The 22,512-nt window shown below is 47.9% G+C and overlaps 2 protein-coding genes across 2 annotated transcripts in view; both read right to left on the reverse strand.

The window, feature by feature from the left end:
* LOC135543105 (cytochrome P450 27C1-like) overlaps positions 1–884 on the reverse strand; it is a 62,928-nt gene extending 62,044 nt beyond the window's left edge. Inside the window, exon 1 of the mRNA XM_064970180.1 lies at positions 718–884. The gene's annotated coding sequence lies outside the window, so the exon portion shown is untranslated. The remainder of the gene's footprint in view (positions 1–717) is intronic.
* A 1,256-nt stretch (positions 885–2,140) lies between these two features.
* LOC135543107 (general transcription and DNA repair factor IIH helicase subunit XPB-like) overlaps positions 2,141–22,512 on the reverse strand; it is a 93,000-nt gene continuing 72,628 nt past the window's right edge. Inside the window, exons 11-16 of the mRNA XM_064970182.1 lie at positions 20,426–20,628; positions 14,639–14,735; positions 13,440–13,557; positions 12,132–12,250; positions 7,158–7,304; positions 2,141–2,608 (exon numbers count right to left, since the gene is read on the reverse strand). Coding sequence (XP_064826254.1) covers positions 2,468–2,608; positions 7,158–7,304; positions 12,132–12,250; positions 13,440–13,557; positions 14,639–14,735; positions 20,426–20,628 — 825 coding nt within the window. The 3' untranslated portion in view covers positions 2,141–2,467. The remainder of the gene's footprint in view (positions 2,609–7,157; positions 7,305–12,131; positions 12,251–13,439; positions 13,558–14,638; positions 14,736–20,425; positions 20,629–22,512) is intronic.

Below are 22,512 nucleotides of genomic sequence, written 5' to 3' on the forward strand. Positions count from 1 at the left end.
TATACAACCACTCCAGGACCCTGGACATTGAATAAGGTTCTGACCTCTATATACAACCACTCCAGAACCCTGGACATTGAATAAGGTACTGACCTCTATATACAACCACTCCAGAACCCTGGACATTGAATAAGGTTCTGACCTGTATATACAACCACTCCAGAACCCTGGACATTGAATAAGGTACTGACCTGTATATACAACCACTCCAGAACCCTGGACATTGAATAAGGTTCTGACCTGTATATACAACCACTCCAGGACCCTGGACATTGAATAAGGTTCTGGTACTGACCTGTATATACAACCACTCCAGAACCCTGGACATTGAATAAGGTTCTGGTTCTGACCTGTATATACAACCACTCCAGGACCCTGGACATTGAATAAGGTTCTGGTTCTGACCTGTATATACAACCACTCCAGGACCCTGGACATTGAATAAGGTTCTGGTACTGACCTGTATATACAACCACTCCAGGACCCTGGACATTGAATAAGGTTCTGGTTCTGACCTGTATATACAACCACTCCAGGACCCTGGACATTGAATAAGGTTCTGACCTGTATATACAACCACTCCAGGACCCTGGACATTGAATAAGGTTCTGACCTGTATATACAACCACTCCAGAACCCTGGACATTGAATAAGGTTCTGACCTGTATATACAACCACTCCAGGACCCTGGACATTGAATAAGGTTCTGGTTCTGACCTGTATATATTTGCATTCTTGTTGTCGGTTCCAGTCCCCTGTTTTCCTCCTGTCGTTGAAACAGCATCTTCTGGCAGGGGATCTTCTCCAGTTTAATCTCGGACTCAACAGGATTACAGTCCATACGACTCTTTGAACTTTCCCCACATCCTCTGGGGGTTTTCATTACATCCCAGCTTGACCCGAGGAAGAGCACACGTTGCTATGGGTAACAGCTAATTCGGATCCCGATGAAGTAATTAGCTCAACTAAACACGGATCTGGATTGAATTATTTTTTTTTCGCAATCCAATTTGGGTTCGTGGTAGGATCCAGGTTTTTAACTGGGTGTCCTGAGGATGATGTCTGTGCCTGCTGCAGGGGAGGGGGAGGGTAGAGGGGGGGGGGGTAGGGTAGAGGGAGAGTAGAGGGTAGGGTAGGGTAGAGGGTAGGGTAGAGGGTAGGGTAGAGGGTAGGGGGAGAGTAGAGGGAGGGTAGAGGGTAGGGTAGGGTAGAGGCAGGGTAGAGGGTAGGGGGAGAGTAGAGGGAGGGTAGAGGGTAGGGTAGAGGGTAGGGTAGGGGTAGGGTAGAGGGTAGGGTAGAGGGTAGGGTAGGGTAGAGGGTAGGGTAGAGGGTAGGGTAGAGGGTAGGGTAGAGGGTAGGGTAGAGGGTAGAGGGTAGGGTAGAGGGTAGAGGGTAGAGGGTAGGGTAGAGGGTAGGGTAGAGGGTAGAGGGTAGGGTAGAGGGTAGAGGGTAGGGTAGAGGGTAGGGTAGAGGGTAGGGTAGAGGGTAGAGGGTAGGGTAGAGGGTAGGGTAGAGGGTAGAGGGTAGAGGGAGGGTAGAGGGTAGAGGGTAGGGTAGAGGGTAGAGTAGAGGGTAGGGTAGAGGGTAGAGGGTAGGGTAGAGGGGAGGGTAGAGGGTAGAGGGTAGGGTAGAGGGTAGAGGGTAGAGGGTAGAGGGAGGGTAGAGGGTAGGGTAGAGGGTAGGGTAGAGGGTAGAGGGTAGAGGGTAGGGTAGAGGGTAGGGTAGAGGGTAGGGTAGAGGGTAGGGTAGAGGGTAGGGTAGAGGGTAGAGGGTAGGGTAGAGGGTAGAGGGTAGAGGGTAGGGTAGAGGGTAGGGTAGAGGGTAGAGGGTAGAGGGTAGGGGGTAGGGTAGAGGGTAGGGTAGAGGGTAGGGTAGAGGGTAGAGGGTAGGGTAGAGGGTAGAGGGTAGAGGTAGGGGGTAGAGGGTAGAGGGTAGAGGGTAGGGTAGAGGGTAGAGGGTAGAGGGTAGGGGGTAGGGTAGAGGGTAGAGGGTAGAGGGTAGGGTAGAGGGTAGAGGGTAGAGGGTAGGGTAGAGGGTAGAGGGTAGAGGGTAGAGGGTAGGGTAGAGGGGCGTGACAGCATTTGAATCACACTTGGTTGAGACACTGATTCTGCAAACAGTAAATAAATATACAAACTAATCCCAAAAATTCCTGTTTTATTTCAAAAAGCATTTCATGGCAACAATGTCAAGACAAAAACAGAAACACATGAATGAAATATGAGAAAGATCAAAGATCACATTTAGTATCCCTCTCTGAACAACTAAAAGCCCTAGAACTGAGGTGATGGTGGCGTTGCAGAACCGGGTTCTCTCTGAAACACACAGGGAACACGTTCCTCCTACCAGGGTCTATAGCGGTTACCTCTCGCCAGACCTGAGCCGAGGAATCCCTTCCACAACACCCCGGCAGCATCCCACAGTAACGCCGTGTTCCCTATATAGCGCAGCAGATTAGAGCAGAGACCTACGGGCCCTTCCTGAAGCGCTTGAAGAGCGGGTGGATGTTGTTACCCAGGTGGGCCCGGCTGCCTCGAGAGCGATACTCCATGTAGACAGAATCATCAGCACCAGACATGGAGCTCATGGTACCTGGCCTCCGTTGGAACTGGAGAGAGAGAGAGAGGTTAGAATATAGAACTGGAGAGAGAGGTTAGAATATAGAACTGGAGAGGGAGAGAGGTTAGAATATAGAACCGGAGAGAGAGAGAGGTTAGAATATAGAACCGGAGAGGGAGAGAGGTTAGAATATAGAACTGTAGAGAGAGAGAGAGGTTAGAATATAGAACTGGAGAGAGAGAGGTTAGAATATAGAACTGGAGGGGGAGAGAGAGAGAGAGAGAGAGAGAGAGAGAGGTTAGAATATAGAACTGGAGAGGGAGAGAGGTTAGAATATAGAACTGGAGAGGGAGAGAGGTTAGAATATAGAACTGGAGAGAGGGAGAGGTTAGAATATAGAACTGGAGGGGAGAGAGAGAGAGAGAGAGAGAGGTTAGAGAGAGAGAGAGAGAGAGAGAGAGAGAGAGGTTAGAATATAGAACTGGAGGGGAGAGAGAGAGAGAGAGAGAGAGAGAGAGAGAGAGAGAGAGAGAGAGAGAGAGAGAGAGAGAGAGAGAGAGAGAGAGAGAGTAGAATATAGAACTGGAGGGGAGAGAGGTTAGAATATAGAACTGGAGAGAGAGAGAGGTTAGAATATAGAACTTGAGAGAGAGAGGTTAGAATATAGAACTGGAGGGGAGGGAGGTTAGAATATAGAACTGGAGGGAGAGAGGTTAGAATATAGAACTGGAGGGGAGAGAGAGGTTAGAATATAGAACTGGAGAGGAGAGAGAGGTTAGAATATAGAACTGGAGGGGAGAGAGAGAGAGAGGTTAGAATATAGAACTGGAGGGGAGAGAGGTTAGAATATAGAACTGGAGAGGAGAGAGAGGTTAGAATATAGAACTGGAGGGGAGAGAGGTTAGAATATAGAACTGGAGGGGAGAGAGAGAGAGAGGTTAGAATATAGAACTGGAGGGGAGAGAGGTTAGAATATAGAACTGGAGAGGAGAGAGAGGTTAGAATATAGAACTGGAGGGGAGAGAGAGAGAGAGGTTAGAATATAGAACTGGAGGGGAGAGAGGTTAGAATATAGAACTGGAGAGGAGAGAGAGGTTAGAATATAGAACTGGAGGGGAGGAGGTTAGAATATAGAACTGGAGAGAGAGAGAGGTTAGAATATGGAACTGGAGAGAGAGAGGCTAGAATATAGAACTTGAGAGAGAGAGGTTAGAATATAGAACTGGAGGGGAGAGAGGTTAGAATATAGAACTGGAGGGGAGAGAGAGAGAGAGGTTAGAATATAGAACTGGAGGGGAGAGAGGTTAGAATATAGAACTGGAGAGGAGAGAGAGGTTAGAATATAGAACTGGAGGGAGAGAGAGAGAGAGGTTAGAATATAGAACTGGAGGGGAGAGAGGTTAGAATATAGAACTGGAGAGGAGAGAGAGGTTAGAATATAGAACTGGAGGGGAGGGAGGTTAGAATATAGAACTGGAGAGAGAGAGAAGTTAGAATATAGAACTGTAGAGAGAGAGAGAGGTTAGAATATAGAACTGGAGGGGAGAGAGAGGTTAGAATATAGAACTGGAGAGAGAGAGAGGCTAGAATATAGAACTTGAGAGAGAGAGGTTAGAATATAGAACTGGAGGGGAGAGAGAGAGAGAGGTTAGAATATAGAACTGGAGGGGAGAGAGGTTAGAATATAGAACTGGAGAGAGAGGTTAAAATATAGAACTGGAGAGAGAGAGGTTAGAATATAGAACTGGAGGGGAGAGAGAGGTTAGAATATATAACTGTAGAGAGAGAGAGAGGTTAGAATATAGAATTGGAGGGGAAAGAGAGTTTAGAATATAGAACTGGAGAGAGAGAGAGGTTAGAATATAGAACTTGAGAGAGAGAGGTTAGAATATAGAACTGGAGGGGAGAGAGAGAGAGAGGTTAGAATATAGAACTGGAGGGGAGAGAGGTTAGAATATAGAACTGGAGAGAGAGGTTAAAATATAGAACTGGAGAGAGAGAGGTTAGAATATAGAACTGGAGGGGAGAGAGAGGTTAGAATATATAACTGTAGAGAGAGAGATAGGTTAGAATATAGAATTGGAGGGGAAAGAGAGTTTAGAATATAGAACTGGAGAGAGAGAGAGGTTAGAATATAGAACTTGAGAGAGAGGTTAGAATATAGAACTGGAGGGGAGAGAGAGAGAGAGGTTAGAATATAGAACTGGAGGGGAGGGAGGTTAGAATATAGAACTGGAGAGAGAGAGGTTAGAATATAGAACTGGAGAGAGAGAGAGGTTAGAATATAGAACTGGAGAGAGAGAGAGGTTAGAATATAGAACTTGAGGGGAGAGAGAGAGAGGTTAGAACTGGAGAGAGAGAGGTTAGAATATAGAACTGGAGGGGAGAGAGGTTAGAATATAGAACTGGGGGGAGAGAGGTTAGAATATAGAACTGGAGGGGAGGGAGGTTAGAATATAGAACTGGAGAGAGAGAGGTTAGAATATAGAACTGGAGAGAGAGAGAGGTTAGAATATAGAACTGGAGAGAGAGAGAGGTTAGAATATAGAACTGGAGAGAGAGAGAGGTTAGAATATAGAACTGGAGGGGAGAGAGGGAGAGGTTAGAACTGGAGAGAGAGAGGTTAGAATATAGAACTGGAGGGGAGAGAGGTTAGAATATAGAACTGGGGGGGAGAGAGGTTAGAATATAGAACTGGAGGGGAGAGAGGTTAGAATATAGAACTGGAGGGGAGAGAGAGGTTAGAATATAGAACTGGAGGGGAGAGAGGTTAAAATATAGAACTGTAGAGAGAGAGAGAGGTTAGAATATAGAACTGGAGGGGAGAGAGAGGTTAGAATATAGAACTGGAGGGGAGAGAGGTTAGAATATAGAACTGGAGGGGAGAGAGGTTAGAATATAGAACTGGAGGGGAGAGAGGTTAGAATATAGAACTGGAGAGAGAGGTTAGAATATAGAACTGGAGGGGAGAGAGGTTAGAATATAGAACTGGAGGGGAGAGAGGTTAAAATATAGAACTGTAGAGAGAGAGAGAGGTTAGAATATAGAACTGGAGGGGAGAGAGAGTTTAGAATATAGAACTGGAGAGAGAGAGAGGTTAAAATATAGAACTGGAGGGGAAAGAGAGTTTAGAATATAGAACTGGAGAGAGAGAGAGGTTAGAATATAGAACTGGAGAGAGAGAGAGGTTAGAATATAGAACTGGAGGGGAAAGAGAGTTTAGAATATAGAACTGGAGGGGAGAGAGAGGTTAGAATATAGAACTGGAGGGGAAAGAGGTTAGAATATAGAACTGGAGGGGAAAGAGAGGTTAGAATATAGAACTGGAGGGGAAAGAGAGTTTAGAATATAGAACTGGAGGGGAGAGAGAGGTTAGAATATAGAACTGGAGAGAGAGAGAGGTTAGAATATAGAACTGGAGGGGAAAGAGAGTTTAGAATATAGAACTGGAGGGGAAAGAGAGGTTAGAATATAGAACTGGAGGGGAAAGAGAGTTTAGAATATAGAACTGGAGGGGAGAGAGAGGTTAGAATATAGAACTGGAGAGAGAGAGAGGTTAGAATATAGAACTGGAGGGGAAAGAGAGTTTAGAATATAGAACTGGAGGGGAAAGAGAGGTTAGAATATAGAACTGGAGGGGAGAGAGAGGTTAGAATATAGAACTGGAGGGGAGAGAGTTTATAATATAGAACTGGAGGGGAGAGAGAGGTTAGAATATAGAACTGGAGAGAGAGAGAGTTTAGAATATAGAACTGGAGAGAGAGGTTAGAATATAGAACTGGAGGGGAAAGAGAGTTTAGAATATAGAACTGGAGGGGAGAGAGAGGTTAGAATATAGAACTGGAGGGGAGAGAGAGTTTAGAATATAGAACTGGAGGGGAGAGAGAGGTTAGAATATAGAACTGGAGGGGAGAGAGTTTAGAATATAGAACTGGAGGGGAGAGAGAGGTTAGAATATAGAACTGGAGAGAGAGGTTAGAATATAGAACTGGAGGGGAAAGAGAGTTTAGAATATAGAACTGGAGGTGGAGAGAGAGGTTAGAATATAGAACTGGAGGGGAGAGAGTTTATAATATAGAACTGGAGGTGGAGAGAGAGAGAGAGAGGTTAGAATATAGAACTGGAGGGGAGAGAGAGGTTAGAATATAGAACTGGAGGGGAGAGAGTTTATAATATAGAACTGGAGGGGAGAGAGGTTAGAATATAGAACTGGAGGGGAGAGAGTTTAGAATATAGAACTGGAGGGGAGAGAGAGGTTATAATATAGAACTGGAGGGGAGAGAGAGTTTAGAATATAGAACTGGAGGGGAGAGAGAGGTTAGAATATAGAACTGGAGGGGAGAGAGAGGTTAGAATATAGAACTGGAGGGGAGAGAGGTTAGAATATAGAACTGGAGAGGGAGAGAGAGGTTATAATATAGAACTGGAGGGGAGAGAGAGGTTATAAGGTTTTAAAGGTTTTAAATGCCTGACTTCAGAACTTGACAGACCAGATGCGTTTCCCATGCTGGACAGACAGAAGTCAAACCAGAACGGATGTCCACATTTCATTGATTGATTGATTGATTGATTGATTGACAAGAGGTGTGTATACATACCATTGGCCGTCCATTCTCTCCGATGACCACTTCCTCCTCTGCGTCGAGGTCTGTAGCCGCCAGAACCTTCTGGAGCAGCTGATACTGCTCCTCTCTGGAGGAGAACATCAGATTATCCTCCTCCATCCCCGCCATTTTAGTGATGACCTGGTGGAGAGGAGGAGATTAGGGAGGAGGAGGAGAGAGAGAGAGAGGGGGAAGGACACATAGATTAGATCAGTGCTTAATTTGAGCCGGAGCAAACTAGAGCACTCTTTCCCCCAACTCTGTGATCAGGTCAAACTAAAAATACTTTTTTCTTGAAAGTATGTTCCGGAACCTCAGAGCTCCAATGTTCCGGAACCTCAGAGCTCTAATGTTCCCAGAACTTCAGAGCTCCAATGTTCCGGAACCTCAGAGCTCCAATGTTCCGGAACCTCAGAGCTCCAATGTTCCGGAACCTCAGAGCTCCAATGTTCCCGGAACCTCAGAGCTACAATGTTCCCGGAACCTCAGAGCTACAATGTTCCCGGAACCTCAGAGCTCCAATGTTCCCGGAACCTCAGAGCTCCAATGTTCCCGGAACCTCAGAGCTCCAATGTTCCGGAACCTCAGAGCTCCAATGTTCCGGAACCTCAAAGCTCCAATGTTCCGGAACCACAGAGCTCCAATGTTCCCGGAACCTCAGAGCTCCAATGTTCCAGAACCTCAGAGCTCCACAGGTCATTCAGTATCTGCCATTTACATGTGATCAGGACAGAGAGCAGGGTTGTATGAGAAGGGGGTGGGGGTTGGGGGTGGGAGGGGGGCAGAGAAAATGGGAGGGAGAGCAAGACCATGGGATCCCTGAGTCCTTCTGAAAAAAAATAGAACTATAGTTGGATAAATGTAAGTAAACTTAGATATTTAAATATATCTATCTCAAACTGACAGATTTATAACAGGGATAAATATATCTCAAACTGACAGATTTATAACAACTATAAATATATCTCAAACGGACAGATTTTTAATGGGGATGTTTTTAAATTATGCTCATTAGATGGCGCTGACTTTTGGGATTAATACCAAAATCTCCAACTATCCCTTTAAAAGCATGTCTCCCCCCCCCCAAAAAAAAGATCAACGGACCTCTGGTCACTTGGTACTGTAAGGTTAGTATTGTATAGTAACGGACCTCTGGTGTCTTGGTACTGTAGGGTTAGTATTGTATCGTAACGGACCTCTGGTCTCTTGGTGCTGTAGGGTTAGTATTGTATAGTAACGGACCTCTGGTGTCTTGGTACTGTAGGGTTAGTATTGTATCGTAACGGACCTCTGGTCTCTTGGTGCTGTAGGGTTAGTATTGTATAGTAACGGACCTCTGGTGTCTTGGTACTGTAGGGTTAGTATTGTATAGTAACGGACCTCTGGTCTCTTGGTGCTGTAGGGTTAGTATTGTATAGTAACGGACCTCTTGGTACTGTAGGGTTAGTATTGTATAGTAACGGACCTCTTGGTACTGTAGGGTTAGTATTGTATCGTAACGGAACATGAAGCTGTATCCCTGGTCCACTAGGAACCTCTGTCTCTTGGTGCTGTAGGGTTAGTATTGTATAGTAACGGACCTCTTGGTACTGTAGGGTTAGTATTGTATAGTAACGGACCTCTTGGTGCTGTAGGGTTAGTATTGTATAGTAACGGACCTTGAAGCTGTATCCCTGGTCCACTAGGAACCTCTGTCTCTTGGTGCTGTAGGGTTAGTATTGTATAGTAACGGACCTTGAAGCTGTATCCCTGGTCCACTAGGAACCTCTGTCTCTTGGTACTGTAGGGTTAGTATTGTATAGTAACGGACCTCTTGGTGCTGTAGGGTTAGTATTGTATAGTAACGGACCTTGAAGCTGTATCCCTGGTCCACTAGGAACCTCTGTCTCTTGGTACTGTAGGGTTATTATTGTATAGTAACGGATCTTGAAGCTGTATCCCTGGTCCACTAGGAACCTCTGTCTCTTGGTGCTGTAGGGTTAGTATTGTATCGTAACGGACCTTGAAGCTGTATCCCTGGTCCACTAGGAACCTCTGTCTCTTGGTGCTGTAGGGTTAGTATAGTAACGGACCTTGAAGCTGTATCCCTGGTCCACTAGGAACCTCTGTCTCTTGGTACTGTAGGGTTAGTATTGTATAGTAACGGACCTCTTGGTACTGTAGGGTTAGTATTGTATCGTAACGGACCTTGAAGCTGTATCCCTGGTCCACTAGGAACCTCTGTCTCTTGGTGCTGTAGGGTTAGTATTGTATAGTAACGGACCTTGAAGCTGTATCCCTGGTCCACTAGGAACCTCTGGTCTCTTGGTACTGTAGGGTTAGTATAGTAACGGACCTTAAAGCTGTATCCCTGGTCCACTAGGAACCTCTGTCTCTTGGTGCTGTAGGGTTAGTATTGTATAGTAACGGACCTCTGTCTCTTGGTGCTGTAGGGTTAGTATAGTAACGGACCTTGAAGCTGTATCCCTGGTCCACTAGGAACCTCTGTCTCTTGGTGCTGTAGGGTTAGTATAGTAACGGACCTTGAAGCTGTATCCCTGGTCCACTAGGAACCTCTGTCTCTTGGTGCTGTAGGGTTAGTATTGTATCGTAACGGACCTTGAAGCTGTATCCCTGGTCCACTAGGAACCTCTGTCTCTTGGTACTGTAGGGTTAGTATTGTATAGTAACGGACCTTGAAGCTGTATCCCTGGTCCACTAGGAACCTCTGTCTCTTGGTGCTGTAGGGTTAGTATTGTATAGTAACGGACCTCTTGGTACTGTAGGGTTAGTATTGTATAGTAACGGACCTCTTGGTACTGTAGGGTTAGTATTGTATAGTAACGGACCTTGAAGCTGTATCCCTGGTCCACTAGGAACCTCTGGTCTCTTGGTACTGTAGGGTTAGTATTGTATAGTAACGGACCTTAAAGCTGTATCCCTGGTCCACTAGGAACCTCTGTCTCTTGGTGCTGTAGGGTTAGTATTGTATAGTAACGGACCTCTGGTCTCTTGGTGCTGTAGGGTTAGTATTGTATAGTAACGGACCTCTGTCTCTTGGTGCTGTAGGGTTAGTATAGTAACGGACCTTGAAGCTGTATCCCTGGTCCACTAGGAACCTCTGTCTCTTGGTACTGTAGGGTTAGTATAGTAACGGACCTTGAAGCTGTATCCCTGGTCCACTAGGAACCTCTGTCTCTTGGTGCTGTAGGGTTAGTATTGTATAGTAACGGACCTTGAAGCTGTATCCCTGGTCCACTAGGAACCTCTGTCTCTTGGTGCTGTAGGGTTAGTATTGTATAGTAACGGACCTTGAAGCTGTATCCCTGGTCCACTAGGAACCTCTGTCTCTTGGTGCTGTAGGGTTAGTATAGTATAGTAACGGACCTCTGGTCTCTTGGTGCTGTAGGGTTAGTATAGTAACGGACCTTAAAGCTGTATCCCTGGTCCACTAGGAACCTCTGTCTCTTGGTGCTGTAGGGTTAGTATAGTAACGGACCTTAAAGCTGTATCCCTGGTCCACTAGGAACCTCTGTCTCTTGGTACTGTAGGGTTAGTATTGTATCGTAACGGACCTTGAAGCTGTATCCCTGGTCCACTAGGAACCTCTGTCTCTTGGTACTGTAGGGTTAGTATTGTATCGTAACGGACCTTGAAGCTGTATCCCTGGTCCACTAGGAACCTCTGTCTCTTGGTGCTGTAGGGTTAGTATTGTATAGTAACGGACCTCTTGGTACTGTAGGGTTAGTATTGTATCGTAACGGACCTTGAAGCTGTATCCCTGGTCCACTAGGAACCTCTGTCTCTTGGTGCTGTAGGGTTAGTATTGTATAGTAACGGACCTCTTGGTACTGTAGGGTTAGTATTGTATAGTAACGGACCTCTTGGTACTGTAGGGTTAGTATTGTATAGTAACGGACCTTGAAGCTGTATCCCTGGTCCACTAGGAACCTCTGTCTCTTGGTGCTGTAGGGTTAGTATTGTATAGTAACAGACCTCTTGGTACTGTAGGGTTAGTATTGTATAGTAATGGACCTTGAAGCTGTATCCCTGGTCCACTAGGAACCTCTGTCTCTTGGTACTGTAGGGTTAGTATAGTAACGGACCTTGAAGCTGTATCCCTGGTCCACTAGGAACCTCTGTCTCTTGGTGCTGTAGGGTTAGTATAGTATAGTAACGGACCTCTTGGTACTGTAGGGTTAGTATTGTATAGTAACGGACCTCTTGGTACTGTAGGGTTAGTATTGTATAGTAACGGACCTTGAAGCTGTATCCCTGGTCCACTAGGAACCTCTGTCTCTTGGTACTGTAGGGTTAGTATTGTATAGTAACGGACCTTGAAGCTGTATCCCTGGTCCACTAGGAACCTCTGTCTCTTGGTACTGTAGGGTTAGTATTGTATAGTAACGGACCTTGAAGCTGTATCCCTGGTCCACTAGGAACCTCTGTCTCTTGGTACTGTAGGGTTAGTATTGTATCGTAACGGACCTTGAAGCTGTATCCCTGGTCCACTAGGAACCTCTGTCTCTTGGTACTGTAGGGTTATTATTGTATAGTAACGGACCTTGAAGCTGTATCCCTGGTCCACTAGGAACCTCTGTCTCTTGGTGCTGTAGGGTTAGTATTGTATAGTAACGGACCTCTGGTCTCTTGGTGCTGTAGGGTTAGTATTGTATAGTAACGGACCTCTGGTCTCTTGGTGCTGTAGGGTTAGTATAGTAACGGACCTTGAAGCTGTATCCCTGGTCCACTAGGAACCTCTGTCTCTTGGTGCTGTAGGGTTAGTATTGTATAGTAACGGACCTTGAAGCTGTATCCCTGGTCCACTAGGAACCTCTGTCTCTTGGTACTGTAGGGTTAGTATTGTAACGGACCTTGAAGCTGTATCCCTGGTCCACTAGGAACCTCTGTCTCTTGGTACTGTAGGGTTAGTATTGTATAGTAACGGACCTCTTGGTACTGTAGGGTTAGTATTGTATAGTAACGGACCTTGAAGCTGTATCCCTGGTCCACTAGGAACCTCTGTCTCTTGGTGCTGTAGGCCATCTCTTGAGTATCCTGAGACACCAACGAGTAGAAGTAGGCATTATACTCCTCCGCGACCATACCTGGGTGGAGGGGGAGGGTGTGTGTGTGGAGGTGTGTGTGTGGAGGTGTGTGTATAGGTGTGTGGAGGTGTGTGGAGTGGTGTGTGTGGGTGTGTGTGTGTGGAGGTGTGTGTGTGTGGAGGTGTGTGTGTAGGTGTGTGTGTGGAGGTGTGTGTGTGGAGGTGTGTGTGTGTGGAGGTGTGTGTGTGTGGAGGTGTGTGTGGAGGTGTGTGTGTGTGGAGTGGTGTGTGTGGGTGTGTGTGTGTGGAGGTGTGTGTGTGTGGAGGTGTGTGTGTAGGTGTGTGTGGAGGTGTGTGTGTAGGTGTGTGTGGAGGTGTGTGTGTAGGTGTGTGTGGAGGTGTGTGTGTAGAGGTGTGTGTGTGTGGAGGTGTGTGTGTGTGGAGGTGTGGAGGTGGAGATGTGTGTGTGGAGATGTGTGTGTGGAGGTGTGTGTGTGTGGAGGTGTGGAGGTGGAGATGTGTGTGTGGAGGTGTGTGTGTGTGTGGAGTGGTGTGTGTGGGTGTGTGTGTGTGGAGATGTGTGTGTGTGGAGGTGTGTGTGGAGGTGTGTGTGGAGGTGTGTGTGTAGGTGTGTGTGGAGGTGTGTGTGTAGAGGTGTGTGTGTGTGTGGAGTGGTGTGTGTGGGTGTGTGTGTGTGGAGTGTGTGTGTGTGGAGGTGTGTGTGTGTGGGTGGAGGTGTGTGTGTGTGGGTGTGTGTGGAGGTGTGTGTGTGTGGAGTGGTATGTGTGGAGTGGTATGTGTGGGTGTGTGTGTGGAGGTGTGTGTGTGCGTGTGTGGAGGTGTGTGTGGGTGTGTGTGTGTGGAGGTGTGGGTGTGCGTGTGTGGAGGTGTGTGTGGAGGTGTGTGTGTGGAGGTGTGTGTGGAGGTGTGTGTGTGTGTGTGTGTGGAGGTGTGTGTGTGTGTGTGTGGAGGTGTGTGTGTGGAGTGTGTGTGTGTGTGTGTGTGTGGAGGTGTGTGTGTGTGTGTGTGGAGGTGTGTGTGTGTGGAGGTGTGTGTGTGGAGGTGTGTGTGAGTGGAGGTGTGTGTGTGTGGAGGTGTGTGTGTGTAAAGGGGAAACAGGAAAATACTATCATCAGTGGTCAACAATCTCACAGTCGAATCAATTATTGCATTTGACCACAATACATACGGTTACACCACACACACACACACACACACACACACACACACACACACACACACACACACACCTTTCTTGGCTCGCAGCACCCTGCCCAGCCTCTGAGCCTCCTGTCTGCGAGAACCTCCATGAGAAGAGATCTGGATCAGAACATTAGCCTCAGGCAGGTCAAAGGATGTGTCTCCCACCTGGAGGGAGGGAGGGGGAGAGAGAGAGAGAGACAGAGAGAGAGAGAGAGACAGAGAGAGAGAGAGAGACAGAGACAGAAAGAGAGAGACATTTTAGACATGGCTTCCACATGGCGTGAACAGTCTTTAGACATAGTTTCAGGCTTTTATTCTGAAAAATGAGCGAGAACGATCGCGTCATTGGATGGCTGGGTGCCAGCAGAGTTTTGCATACGTGAGCAGCTTGGAGCAGACATTTTCTCTCTCTCTCTCCTATTGAAGAAGGTACAGTCCGGTTGAAATATTATAGATTATTTATTGTAAAAACAACCTGAGGATTGATTATAAAAAACGTTTGACATGTTTCTACGAACTTTACGGATACTATTTTGAATTTTCGTCTGCCCGTCGTTACCTGCACGAGCCTGTGGAATACTCAACAAAACGCGCCAACCAAATGGAAGTTTTTGGATATAAAAAAACAATCTTTATGGAACAAAACAAACATTTATTGTGTAACTGGGAGTCTCGTGAGTGCAAACATACTAAGATCATCAAAGGTAAGCGATTCACTGTATTGCTTTTCTCACTTTCGTGACCAATCGATTTTGCTGCTAGCTGTTTGTAATGTTTTGTCTACTGAGAGAGATGTCCTAACATAATCGCTTGGATAGCTTTCGCCGAAAAGCCTTTATGAAATGTGACATGCCAGGTGAATTAACAACAAGCTAAACTGTGTTTTTCTATATTGCACTTGTGATTTCATGAAAATTAAATATTTGTAGTTCAGCGGATGTTGACGAAAAGAAGTTAATTTCAGCAGTTAACATCCCATCATGCTTAGGGGCATGTATAAAAATGCGAGACAGGCCAGTATTTTGACCATTATTTTGGCTACCTTGGCTTGGCCCCCACAGGATGACAACGCCAACCCTCCACGGGACACGAGAGGTCACTGAATGGTTTGATGAGCAACGGCCGTCTCAGTCACCAGAACCCAATCGAACACGTATGGGAGCCCAGGTAACCTTGGAGATATTATGTGATGGGGGGAGGGGTTGGTTACCTTGGAGACACGTGATGGGGGGGAGGAGTTGGTTACCTTGGAGATGAAGATGGTGTTGATCTTGGGGTTGTGTTTAAAGTTCTGTAGGATCTGCATCCTCTCTCCTTGAGAGGTGGGGCCATAGATGTAGGGCCTGAGAGGAGAGAGACGTTAGATATAGGGGCCTGAGAGGAGAGAGACGTTAGATACAGGGCCTGAGAGGAGAGAGACGTTAGATACAGGGGCCAGAGAGGAGAGAGACGTTAGATATAGGGGCCTGAGAGGAGAGAGACGTTAGATACAGGGCCTGAGAGGAGAGAGACGTTAGATACAGGGCCTGAGAGGAGAGAGACGTTAGATACAGGGCCTGAGAGGAGAGAGACGTTAGATATCGGGGCCTGAGAGGAGAGAGACGTTAGATATAGGGGCCTGAGAGGAGAGAGACGTTAGATACAGGGCCTGAGAGGAGAGAGACGTTAGATACAGGGGCCAGAGAGGAGAGAGACGTTAGATACAGGGGCCAGAGAGGAGAGAGACGTTAGATACAGGGCCAGAGAGGAGAGAGACGTTAGATATAGGGGCCAGAGAGGAGAGAGACGTTAGATACAGGGCCTGAGAGGAGAGAGACGTTAGATACAGGGCCAGAGAGGAGAGAGACGTTAGATACAGGGCCAGAGAGGAGAGAGACGTTAGATACAGGGCCAGAGAGGAGAGAGACGTTAGATACAGGGCCAGAGAGGAGAGAGACGTTAGATACAGGGCCAGAGAGGAGAGAGACGTTAGATATAGGGGCCAGAGAGGAGAGAGACGTTAGATACAGGGCCTGAGAGGAGAGAGACGTTAGATACAGGGGCCTGAGAGGAGAGAGACGTTAGATACAGGGCCTGAGAGGAGAGAGACGTTAGATACAAGGCCAGAGAGGAGAGAGACGTTAGATACAGGGCCTGAGAGGAGAGAGACGTTAGATACAGGGCCTGAGAGGAGAGAGACGTTAGATATAGGGGCCAGAGAGGAGAGAGACGTTAGATACAGGGCCTGAGAGGAGAGAGACGTTAGATATAGGGGCCAGAGAGGAGAGAGACGTTAGATACAGGGCCTGAGAGGAGAGAGACGTTAGATATAGGGGCGTGAGAGGAGAGAGACGTTATATACAGGGCCAGAGAGGAGAGAGACGTTAGATACAGGGGCCTGAGAGGAGAGAGACGTTAGATATAGGGGCCAGAGAGGAGAGAGACGTTAGATACAGGGCCTGAGAGGAGAGAGACGTTAGATACAGGGGCCAGAGAGGAGAGAGACGTTAGATACAGGGGCCTGAGAGGAGAGAGACGTTAGATATAGGGGCCAGAGAGGAGAGAGACGTTAGATATAGGGGCCTGAGAGGAGAGAGACGTTAGATATAGGGGCCAGAGAGGAGAGAGACGTTAGATATAGGGGCCTGAGAGGAGAGAGACGTTAGATACAGGGCCTGAGAGGAGAGAGACGTTAGATATAGGGGCCTGAGAGGAGAGAGACGTTAGATATAGGGGCCAGAGAGGAGAGAGACGTTAGATACAGGGCCTGAGAGGAGAGAGACGTTAGATACAGGGCCTGAGAGGAGAGAGACGTTAGATATAGGGGCCTGAGAGGAGAGAGACGTTAGATACAGGGCCTGAGAGGAGAGAGACGTTAGATACAGGACCTGAGAGGAGAGAGACGTTAGATACAGGACCTGAGAGGAGAGAGACGTTAGATATAGGGGCCAGAGAGGAGAGAGACGTTAGATATAGGGGCCAGAGAGGAGAGAGACGTTAGATACAGGGCCAGAGAGGAGAGAGACGTTAGATACAGGGCCTGAGAGGAGAGAGACGTTAGATATAGGGCCTGAGAGGAGAGAGACGTTAGATATAGGGGCCAGAGAGGAGAGAGACGTTAGATACAGGGCCAGAGAGGAGAGAGACGTTAGATACAGGGCCTGAGAGGAGAGAGACGTTAGATACAGGGGCCTGAGAGGAGAGAGAAGTTAGATATAGGGGCCTGAGAGGAGAGAGACGTTAGATACAGGGCCTGAGAGGAGAGAGACGTTAGATACAGGGCCTGAGAGGAGAGAGACGTTAGATATAGGGGCCTGAGAGGAGAGAGACGTTAGATACAGGGCCTGAGAGGAGAGAGACGTTAGATACAGGGCCTGAGAGGAGAGAGACGTTAGATACAGGGCCTGAGAGGAGAGAGACGTTAGATACAGGGCCTGAGAGGAGAGAGACGTTAGATATAGGGGCCTGAGAGGAGAGAGACGTTAGATATAGGGCCTGAGAGGAGAGAGACGTTAGATACAGGGCCTGAGAGGAGAGAGACGTTAGATACAGGGGCCTGAGAGGAGAGAGACGTTAGATATAGGGGCCAGAGAGGAGAGAGACGTTAGATACAGGGCCTGAGAGGAGAGAGACGTTAGATACAGGGCCTGAGAGGAGAGAGACGTTAGATACAGGGGCCTGAGAGGAGAGAGACGTTAGATACAGGGCCAGAGAGGAGAGAGACGTTAGATATAGGGGCCTGAGAGGAGAGAGACGTTAGATACAGGGGCCTGAGAGGAGAGAGACGTTAGATATAGGGGCCTGAGAGGAGAGAGACGTTAGATATAGGGGCCTGAGAGGAGAGAGACGTTAGATACAGGGCCTGAGAGGAGAGAGACGTTAGATATAGGGCCAGAGAGGAGAGAGACGTTAGATACAGGGGCCTGAGAGGAGAGAGACGTTAGATATAGGGGCCTGAGAGGAGAGAGACGTTAGATATAGGGGCCTGAGAGGAGAGAGACGTTAGATATAGGGGCCAGAGAGGAGAGAGACGTTAGATATAGGGGCCTGAGAGGAGAGAGACGTTAGATACAGGGCCTGAGAGGAGAGAGACGTTAGATACAGGGCCTGAGAGGAGAGAGACGTTAGATATAGGGGCCAGAGAGGAGAGAGACGTTAGATATAGGGGCCTGAGAGGAGAGAGACGTTAGATACAGGGCCTGAGAGGAGAGAGACGTTAGATACAGGGCCAGAGAGGAGAGAGACGTTAGATATAGGGCCTGAGAGGAGAGAGACGTTAGATACAGGGGCCTGAGAGGAGAGAGACGTTAGATATAGGGGCCAGAGAGGAGAGAGACGTTAGATACAGGACCTGAGAGGAGAGAGACGTTAGATATAGGGCCTGAGAGGAGAGAGACGTTAGATATAGGGCCTGAGAGGAGAGAGACGTTAGATATAGGGCCTGAGAGGAGAGAGACGTTAGATATAGGGCCTGAGAGGAGAGAGACGTTAGATATAGGGGCCAGAGAGGAGAGAGACGTTAGATACAGGGCCTGAGAGGAGAGAGACATTAGATACAGGGCCTGAGAGGAGAGAGACGTTAGATACAGGGGCCAGAGAGGAGAGAGACGTTAGATACAGGGCCTGAGAGGAGAGAGACGTTAGATACAGGTATACAGGAAGTACCAGTACTGAGTCAATGTGCTGAGGTATGAGGTAGTAACATGGCTGTATACAGGAAGTACCAGTACTGAGTCAATGTGCTGAGGTACGAGGTAGTAACATGGCTGTATACAGGAAGTACCAGTACTGAGTCAATGTGCTGAGGTACGAGGTAATAACATGGTTATATACGCTACAAGCTCGGCACACCTGTATTCGGGGAGTTTCTCCCATTCTTCTCTGCAGATTCTCTCAAGCTCTGTCAGGTTGGATGGGGAGCGTCACTGCACAGCTATTTTCAGGTCTCTCCAGAGATGTTCGATCAGGTTCAAGTCCAGGCTCTGGCTGGGCCACTCAAGGACATTCAGAGATCTGTCCCGAAGCCACTCCTGCATTGTCTTGGCTGTGTGCTTTGGGTCGTTGTCCTGTTGGAAGGTGAACCTTTGCCCTCAGTTTGAGATCCTGAGCGCTCTGGAAAAGGTTTTCATCAAGGATCTCTCTGTACTTTGCTCCGTTCATCTTTCCCTCGATCCTGACTAGTCTCCCAGTCCCTGCCGCTGAAAAACATCCCCACAGCATGATGCTGCCACCACCATGCTTCACCGTAGGGATGGTGCCAAGTTTCCTCCAGACGTGACGCTTAGTATTCAGGCCAAAGAGTTCAATCTTGGTTTCATCAGATCAGAAAATCTTGTTTCTCATGGTCACAGTCCTTTAGGTGCCTTTTGGCAAACTCCAAGCAGGCTGTCATGTGTCTTTTACTGAGGAGGGGCTTCTATCTGGCCACTCCACCATAAAGGCCTGATTGGTGGAGTGCTGCAGAAATGGTTGTCCTTCTGGAAGGTTCTCCCATCTCCACAGAGGACCTCTGGAGCTCTGTCAGAGTGACCATCGGGTTCTTGGTCGCCTCCCTGACCAAGGCCTTTCTACCCTGATTGGTCAGTTTGGTCAGGTGGGCGGCCATCTCTAGGAAGAGTCTTGGTGGTTCCAAATTTCTTCCATTTAAGAATGATGGAGGCCACTGTGTTTATGGGGATATTCAATGCTGCAGAAATGTTGTGGTACCCTTCCCCCAGATCTGTGCCTCGACACAATCCTGTCTCAGAGCTTTTCGGACAATTCCTTTGACCTCATGGCTTGGTTTTTGTTCTGTCAACTGTAGGACCTTATATAGACAGGTGTGTACCTTTCCAAATCATGTACAATCAATTGAATTTCCACAGGTGGACTCCAACCAAGTTGTAGAAACACCTCAAGGATGATCAATGGAAACAGGATACACCTGAGCTCAGTTTAGAGTCTCATAGCAAAAGGGTCTGAATACAGTAAAAAACACCTAAACAGCTGGAGTATTGTGATGTCATTCTGGGGTATTGTGATGTCATTATGGGGTATTGTGATGTCATTATGGGGTATTGTGATGTCATTATGGGGTATTGTGATGTCATTATGGGGTATTGTGATGTCATTATGGGGTATTGTGATGTCATTATGGGGTATTGTGGTGTCATTCTGGGGTATTGTGATGTCATTATGGGGTATTGTGATGTCATTATGGAGCATTGTAATGTCATTATGGGGTATTGTGATGTCATTCTGGGGTATTGTGATGTTATTATGGGGTATTGTGATGTCATCATGGGGTATTGTGATGTCATTATGGGGTATTGTGATGTCATTATGGAGCATTGTAATGTCATTATGGGGTATTGTGATGTCATTCTGGGGTATTGTGATGTTATTATGGGGTATTGTGATGTCATCATGGGGTATTGTGGTGTCATTCTGGGGTATTGTGATGTCATTATGGGGTATTGTGATGTCATTATGGAGTATTGTAATGTCATTATGGGGTATTGTGATGTCATTATGGAGTATTGTAATGTCATTATGGGGTATTGTGATGTCATTCTGGGGTATTGTGATGTTATTATGGGGTATTGTGATGTCATCATGGGGTATTGTGGTGTCATTCTGGGGTATTGTGATGTCATTATGGGGTATTGTGATGTCATTATGGGGTATTGTGATGTCATTATGGGGTATTGTGATGTCATTATGGGGTATTGTGATGTCATCATGGGGTATTGTGATGTCATTCTGGGGTATTGTGATGTCATTATGGGGTATTGTGATGTCATTATGGGGTATTGTGATGTCAGCATGGGGTATTGTGGTGTCATTCTGGGGTATTGTGATGTCATTATGGGGTATTGTGTGTAGATTGATGAGACTTTTTAACGGAACAAAATGTGGAAAAGGGGGAAGGGGTCTGAATAAGTCCAGAATGCACTGCAGGTCCGGTCACTGTGGGGATGACGTCGTTGATCCGCTTGTGTGTCTCTTTCTACCTACCTGTTGAGGCAGATGGCTGTGTGTGTGTGTGTGTGTGTGTGCGTGTCTCTCCACCTACTTGTTGAGGCGGATAGCGTACTCCTTCAGAGCGAAGACGTTGTCGGCGAACACCATTATCTTGTCGTTGCGTCTCTCGTGGAACTTGATGAGGAACTGACAGGCTCTGAACTTGTTGGGGTTCATGGTGTAGAGGAGAATACGTCTCTTCGTCTTGATGGCTACGTATTCCCGGTAAAACTCCGGAGACATCGGACACCACACCTAGACGAAGGACATTCTGACGTCAAACCACACATTTTTAAGTATTTGTAAGTAGTACGTATTTTATTCTCTTCTTTTTTCCTGAGGTCTTGGCTGATTTATTTATTTAGATTTTACTCATGATGTCAAGCAAAGAGGACACTGAGTTTGAAGGTAGGCCTTGAAATACATCCACAGGTACACCTCCAATTGACTCAATGATTAGCCAATCAGAAGCTTCTAAAGCCATGACATCATTTTCTGGAATATTCCAAGCTGTTTAAAGGCAGTCAACTTAGTGTATGTAAACTTCTGACCCACTGGAATTGTGATACAGTGAATTATAAGTGAAATAATCTGTCTGTTAACAATTGTTGTAAAAATGACTTGTGTCATGCACAAAGTAGATGTCCTAACCGACCCAAAACTATAGTTTGTTAACGAGAAATTTGTGGAGTGGTTCAGCCCACCCCTGAACGACAGTCCCCCCCCCCCCTGAGGACTGGGGTTGCCCACCCCTGAACGACAGTCCCCCCCCTGAGGACTGGGGTTGCCCACCCCTGAACGACAGTCCCCCCTTGGGGACTGGGGTTGCCCATCCCTGAACGACAGTTCCCCCCCCTTGGGGACTGGGGTTGCCCATCCCTGAACGACAGTTCCCCCCCCCCCTTTGGGGACTGGGGTTGCCCACCCCTGAACGACAGTCCCCCCCTTGGGGACTGGGGTTGCCCACCCCTGAACGACAGTTCCCCCCCTTGAGGACTGGGGTTGCCCACCCCTGAACGACAGTCCCCCCCTTGAGGACTGGGGTTGCCCACCCCTGAACGACAGTCCCCCCTTGAGGACTGGGGTTGGCCACCCCTGAACGACAGTCCCCCCCCCTTGGGGACTGGGGTTGCCCACCCCTGAACGACAGTTCCCCCCTTGAGGACTGGGGTTGCCCACCCCTGAACGACAGTCCCCCCTTGGGGACTGGGGTTGCCCACCCCTGAACGACAGTTCCCCCCCCTTGGGGACTGGGGTTGCCCATCCCTGAACGACAGTTCCCCCCCCTTGGGGACTGGGGTTGCCCACCCCTGAACGACAGTCCCCCCCCTTGGGGACTGGGGTTGCCCACCCCTGAACGACAGTTCCCCCTTGAGGACTGGGGTTGCCCACCCCTGAACGACAGTCCCCCCCTTGAGGACTGGGGTTGCCCACCCCTGAACGACAGTCCCCCCCTTGGGGACTGGGGTTGCCCACCCCTGAACGACAGTTCCCCCCCTTGAGGACTGGGGTTGCCCACCCCTGAACGACAGTCCCCCCTTGAGGACTGGGGTTGCCCACCCCTGAACGACAGTTCCCCCCCTTGAGGACTGGGGTTGCCCACCCCTGAACGACAGTCCCCCCCCTTGAGGACTGTGGTTGCCCACCCCTGAACGACAGTCCCCCCCACCCCTTGGGGACTGGGGTTGCCCACCCCTGAACGACAGTCCCCCCCCCCCTGAACGACAGTTCCCCCCCCTGAGGACTGGGGTTGGGACTGGGACTACAGCCACTGGCAGCCAGGTGATTACTACTTACATGGAACCCAACCGGCTGCACACCTGAGCCATCGTGCATAAATGTATTTTGTCCCCCGACACCAAACGCGATCAGGACACGCAGGTTAAAATATCAAAACAAACTCTGAACCAATTGTTTTAATTTGGTCGAAAAGCATTAAACATGTATGGTATTTTGGCTAGTTCGCTTGCACCTTCTGGATCATTTGTCCTATTTAGCTAGCTTGCTGTTCCTAGCTAATTTGTCCTGGGATATAAACATTGAGTTGTTATTTTACCTGAAATGCACAAGGTCCTCTACTCCGACAATTGGTCAGCACATAAAACGGCCAACCAAATCGTTTCTAGTCATCTCTCATCC

Source organism: Oncorhynchus masou, chromosome 7, assembly GCF_036934945.1.
Source record: "Oncorhynchus masou masou isolate Uvic2021 chromosome 7, UVic_Omas_1.1, whole genome shotgun sequence".
NCBI lineage: Eukaryota > Metazoa > Chordata > Actinopteri > Salmoniformes > Salmonidae > Oncorhynchus > Oncorhynchus masou.